General features: G+C 55.6%; 1 protein-coding gene across 1 annotated transcript in view; it reads right to left on the bottom strand.

Annotated features, from left to right (window-relative positions):
• Positions 1-4,079: 4,079 nt before the first annotated feature.
• The window catches only part of SYN3 (synapsin III), a 401,802-nt gene continuing 399,831 nt past the window's right edge, over positions 4,080-6,050 (bottom strand). Inside the window, exon 15 of the mRNA XM_053662069.1 lies at positions 4,080-5,631. Within this exon, the coding sequence (XP_053518044.1) occupies positions 5,499-5,631 (133 nt within the window). The 3' untranslated portion in view covers positions 4,080-5,498. The remainder of the gene's footprint in view (positions 5,632-6,050) is intronic.

The raw sequence follows: 6,050 nt of genomic DNA, 5'->3' as shown, positions 1-6,050 counted from the left end.
ATTCAGTAATACAGTTTTCCAGGGGCCATGTCACCTGTAGGAAGTAGCTTAATGCAAAAAGGACTGGAGCTGTTGGTGTTTTTGTGGAGTAGGTAAAATAAGTGTCCGCTACACGCAGTATTTGGCTTTAAATGGAGCTGGGCTGGAAAAGTCGCCCTGAAGCTTTGATGGGTCTGACTATGTCTGAGTTCTCCAACATGCCCTCCGTGCCTGCGTAACGCTAGGTTGTACTGTGTGTGCACAGTGAGGGTGGGGGGCCTAGTGATAAGCAGAAGCACCAAATACTGTAAAGCAACGAGTTTTCCAAACCCAGGGTTTCCAAATGGTCCTTGAGAGGCCCCTGGATGGTGCTGATGTCCCAGAGACAGACTGCTTTCCAGCCTCACCCCCGACTTCCCGGCCCGTGTGACAGGTCCCTCAGTTCAGGGCGTTGGCAGTGTGCCAGACACCTGAATATGCAGCCCTCGCCGTGGTTTATTCTTCAGTGCTCAACGCTTCACCTCTCGAAGAGCTGAGTTTATAGGTAGAAGCTTGCAAACTCAGTGCTGTTTTCATTACACTGAGGCTGTGGAGCTCTATGTATTGCTGGTGTATGATGAGAAATCATGGTTTAGCGATAGCCTAGTCTCTGATTCACCAACATCACTGACACATCGTAATGGGAACGAGATGGCTTGGGCGTGGGGCGTGCCTTTTAATAAGATGCTGGTCTGCACTGTTGGCTTGGAGTCTTCACAGCTTCCTGTGAGCCCCTTGTTTTCCCCTTTAGTTACTTTTGTTAACAGGAAATTGTTCCCCCTTCCCACCACCTTTGTCCATAGATGAAAGATACGGTTTGGTGTGGCTGGAAATTGAATCATGGGAGGTATGCTCTCCAACTCAAGGTTTTATGATTCTTTATGTAAGAACAGTTGAATCCTGTTCTCTCTTGCCTGGCTCTAATTCCTGAGATCATTGCTTAGCCTAATGTCTCTATACTTACTACTGTGACAGAGCTGGACACACCTCCCTTTGCCCCCTGTACTCAGGGCCCGGTGTCAAGGTTTGCCTTCCTGGTGCCCTGGGCAGTGGCTGCCGAACCACAGAGCCTCAGGGAGGAGCCGGATGGGTCCCAGTCCTCTGCTGGGTCTGAGCGTGGGCACTGCTCCTTCGCACAGTCTCCAGGTGACTCCATGGGATGTGGAGTGGATATGGTCACTGGGAAGCTCTAGGTAGGTCATGGGAAATAAGGATTTAATCTTGAGTGTCTCCTGGGATTCCCCAAAAGGTTATAGCACTTAAATTTCTGCTTTTTCATAGTAAAACAGTGAAATATTGAGAGGAAGAAAATGTTAACTTCTGCTCTAGACTCAGTGAAAGACTGGAAAGTGGATACTTAAAATCTGAGAGTGGATATTGAAATTACACATGGGAGGACCAATCAGGATAGAAATAGTGAAGGGTATGTAAGATTCTAAAGGATGTGCACACACATTGTAGAAGGAATGTTTACTCTTAGATTGGTTTTCCCTCAGTGGATGCCTCACGAACCCCCAGGAGCATCTCCCAGCCGTTTCCGTCTCCTCGGCCGCCACTTGGGAGCTGCGAGCGCAGGATCCCAGAGTCGGGGGTTCTGTGGGGCTGCACGTTTGTGTGGGAACACGAGGGAGCTTCTGTGCCCTCCACGTACTGTTTGGTCATGAACTGATTTGACTGACTTTAGCCCAGCCTTCCAGTTTGTCTCTCACCAAACCGGAAGTTCTGCCCTCTGTGAGAGCAGGGCTGTCAGATCATTTTCACTGGGGGACATGTCAGCCTCGGTGGCCTTCAAAGGGCCGAATGTAATTTTAGGACTATAAATGTTAACGACTCCTTAACAGTTAAGTGAGAGCTTGGCACTGCCGCTGGGTAGAAACAAGGTGCTGGGCCGGGTTCGGCCTGCGGGCCTTGTGTTTGCACCTGTGCATTAGAGTCTAAATACTAGAGTGAAACTCAGTTTAATCAGTGACTGCTCAGGAGTCAAAGGCAGCCTTGACCTTTGTCAGGCCAGTTGGTGACCACCAGCTTGCTGTCTAGGATAAAGACCATCCGAGACGGGAAGGTGCTCCTGGGCCATGCACTGCTCCTCCAAACGAGTTAGTTGCTTCCACCTGCAAGGCCGACCCAGCCAGCCTAAACTGGCCAACCCGCATCCTCTCCCCAGGTTACGTGCACACAACAACGTGGGCCGCCAACCTGCTTTTGAAGCCCTCGGGGCAGCTCCAGTGGGGCCCTGCTGCTGGAAAGATCCCCTGGGGCCTGTAGTGCAGTGAGTGGTCAGGAAGGGACTCCCGGTCCTGGATCTTCTCTGTACAAACCCCAGTGTTGTCCGGGTCTGCTTGCCCAGCCTCTTCTGTCTGAGGCTGACACTGGCACCTCCCCGCACCCGCACAGGAAGCCCTGCAGACAGCTCCTCTCCTTGGGGGCCCTGCTCTGGGTGGGGAGGGGATCTCCTGGGTCCTGATTCTACTTTCTCCCCCCTCCTTGTAGACTCAGTTTAAGAGTCTTGAGACCTCTTTCTCCAGGGAAAAAGACTGCACAGAGTTTCTTCAGCTTATCTCACTTTACTAGTCTCTGTGTTGATTAGATTCTGTTCCTGGGCTAGTGACTTCCTCACATTGATACTCGTAGAAGTAAAACAGCTTGTTTCTTCAATCTTAACATTTTGCTTACAGTTTATTCCAACCTGAACGTGCCCTGAGCCCCACTGTGTGCCAGGCAGTGTGCTCCCTGCTTTACTCACCTGGCTCGTTCATGAAGTACCTGCACGGTTTGCCTCTCCCTTGAACACGTCACAGCAGATTCAGGTGAGAACTTCCAGCACGTGGTTCAAGTTCAGGTGCTTAGGGTTGGCTGCTACTGTATGTGTTACTGTGTGAGTGGAGGCCGTCGCCCCAGAAATGCTGAGAGGTAGAACTGAGTGGCCCTGAGCACGGACTGAGGGGTGGGAGGGAATGGCGTGTAGATGAAGAGAACACGGAATGAGCGGGTGAGAAGTAGTGTGCATTCCAGTGACCCTAGGAAGCTGACTTTACATCTAATTAAACCGCAGGGCCCTCTGATCCTGCTGCTGGGGGTGGCCCGGGGAAGCGCGCTCTGGCTGGCTGGTGCGGGTGTCTGTCGAGGCTGCATGTTTGAGTCCCCACTCACTGTGCTGCCCTTGACCACAAAACAAAAGATCTCTGTCATGTGTCAGCCTTGCCAATCAGCTTAGAGGGGAAATGCTGCCCTTTCTTTGGGTCTAAATGGTGAGACAAAGCAAAAAATGCCCAACAAACAACCTTTTACAGTCTCTACAGAGTGACTCCCCACCACCCCTGCTTCGTGTCCTTTCCCATCTAAAACATGTCAGTGATTGAAGTTAAACGTTTGGAAGGAGCGCACTGGCCCGTGCGAGAAAACTGTCCTTGGTCTGGTCGTTCACGCACAGCCGGTGGGGAAATCGGGGTGCCGGCTGTAAACGGCTCCCTCACGGGGCACCTGTGCACGGCTGTGGGAATCACGGGGCCGTCCTGACGGGAGTCTGTGCTGTTGGACTCGCACTGCCCGGGAGAGAGTTTGAGTCGAGATGGCTTTAGGGGCAACGGTCAGAATAAAGGAAAACAGGGAAATTCAAGCCACTTAGTCCTTGTGTACGGAGCCACGGGTCGGCTCATGGAGGAGAGGCCCGGCTGCGGCGAGTGTGCACGCACACCGGTGCTGCCCCCATGGAGCGGCTTCCCCACCCTCTGGGCTCAGGGCGCATTCACAGCGCTCAGGCGACAGACACAGAGGCTTGGGTGTCGAGACCAAAAATGGGCTCCTTTGGTCTGAGTGTGGCTTGCACTCGGCCACGGCGTGGAGAAGCCGTCTAGCAAGTCGGCCCTTTGCTGTGTTTGCGCTGTAGTTGATTACTGCAGGAGAGGTGGGCGAGGTTGACTCCTTCCCAGCGCGGTCTGTGGAGACCGGTGAGTGCCTCGGGCACTTTCTTCAGCTCCTCACGCGTGGGCTTCTTGGCGTTCCACCCTGCCCGGCCAGTTCCCTCTCAGCCTTTCATTCAGAATGGAGCTCTAGGCCAAGGTCACCCTCATTTTCTCCTCCCTCTCCCCCTTCCCTGGGGACAGTGAGGGGCAGACACATCTCAGTCGTGTGGGGGACTGAAGAGGTGACATGGCCGTGTTCTGGTGTCCTGGGCTCTCCGGGACCAGGAGGTTGGGTCCGGCACCTACAACGTTCCTAGCACCAGGTGCGTGGTGATTCGGGCGGGCCTGCTCCCCCGGCTGGTCCCGGAGGCCGTGGGATATGGGGGAAGGGGCCCTGGAGAGGGTGTCGCGACTACACTGTCCAGCTCTGCAGTCAGCTTGTTACCTAAATAGGTTTGGATTAAACGAGTTAAAGCTGCTGTCTTTACGCAGGAATTCCAAGACTTGGACATGTAATATGTTCTACCAATCTCAAAACAAGGAATAAAAAGCGTTTCCCCAGTGTGCTTGGCCATGGGACCCCTGGGTAACTGAGTGGCCTGCCGACACCCTGCTGTGCAGTTTGTGACGTGCCAACCTAGAAATGACTGTCCTTGCACCTTCTGCTCCTGTGACCATCTGCTCGTTCTCTCTGGTTCCCCGTGTGTCCTTAGGTAGTAAACAACACTCCTGGTGGGAATGCAGAGAGAATTCCCGGTGGGGAGCAGAGTGTGGAGGGGCCCCCACCTCACTCCTTCCCGGGGATGTCGAGGGCCTCGTCCTCCTCTGGGAACTAGAAACAGTCCCTAAAAGGACCTGTGGTCTGCGCTTGGCTGCCCACTCGGGACGTGAGCGGTGTCCCCAGAGTCCCCCCCTCTGCTTCTGCGGAGTTCTGGAAGGCCCCACCTGCCACACAGGACCTAGTCTCTTTCCGTTGTGATCGAGATCCCGCTGGTGGCCGGGCAAGACGGGCCCTGCCTGCCGGCCTGGTCTGAGGAGTGGTGTCCGGATGAAACGGCTGAACGAGGGGGAGGTGAGAGGTTCCCCTGGCTGGGCCTCCCTCCTCCTGTTTGCAAAACTGTCACCAGGTTACTGCCTCCTGTAAGGCTGAGGTCCGACTGGAGTGTCTTCACTTGGTGGGGGATCGAGGGGGCAAGGCCTAGAGGGGCCTCTCCCGAAGGTGAGCAGACGGCCAACCGGAGGTGGGAGCAGCCACACACACAGATGTCTCACGAGCTCGTCCGAGGCAGGGAAGCAAGCATGTGGGCGGGTGGGACGTTGCGACGCCCATCCCATCGTTGGGGCCCATTTGAGGAACCTGGAGGCTCTCAGAGGCCCACTGCTCAGCTGGACAAGCTGGAATGTCATGGTGAAGGAAAATGGGAACACGTGTAGGTACTCAGCTCCTGGGTCAAAGGTGTTTAGAAAGTGTATTCTCGGACCCTCCATTCTGTTCCCGTCAGGAACCGAGGCGGAGAAGGAAGATGAGGCAGGAGGGGGGAGAGTGTAAGGGCACCGCCTGGTCCCAGGCCGGACCCCCTAGTCAGAGAACAGGCTGGCGAAGGACTTCCTCAGGTTGCGGATGGTCTCGGCCTTGGCCTCGTCCTCACTCGGGGGCCCACGCTGGGAAGTGTCGGAGGTGCTGAGGCTGTTAGTCAGGGACTGGGATTTGCTGAAACAGAAAGGCAAGGGAGTTTGGGGGTGACAAGGGCCGCACTCCTGAGGAAATAGTTGTGGGGGGCTCGCCTGGATGCCGGTGGGTGAGCCCGGTCACCACAAGGACATTAGGACCAGAAACCAGGCCTCCCAACGCTTACCCGACCCCGGGGACGTCGCCCGAGCTCCCTCACCTGCACCAGGTCCAATGCTGACTCGGGCCGGTCGGACCGCTCGCGCCTCTGTGCGCAAGCCCACCTGGAGCCCTGGGCAGCGCTGGCTCAGCACCAGCTTGCGGGCGCCCCTCCCGGGCTTCCTAGCACGTGGGGAGTCAGGCCTGTGTTCTAGACTCCCCCCTGCCATCCCACCCCTCTGGCCACGCGCAGGTAACTTTCTGCTTGTCGGTACCAGGTGCGGTCGCCTGACCTGCCCTCA

The sequence above is a fragment of the Artibeus jamaicensis genome, unplaced genomic scaffold (genome assembly GCF_021234435.1).
Source record: "Artibeus jamaicensis isolate MK-2021 breed Jamaican fruit bat unplaced genomic scaffold, CSHL_Jam_final contig_233, whole genome shotgun sequence".
Lineage (NCBI taxonomy): Eukaryota > Metazoa > Chordata > Mammalia > Chiroptera > Phyllostomidae > Artibeus > Artibeus jamaicensis.
Note: the sequence above shows the minus strand (reverse complement) of the source record. Positions and strands in the feature narration are given on the sequence as shown.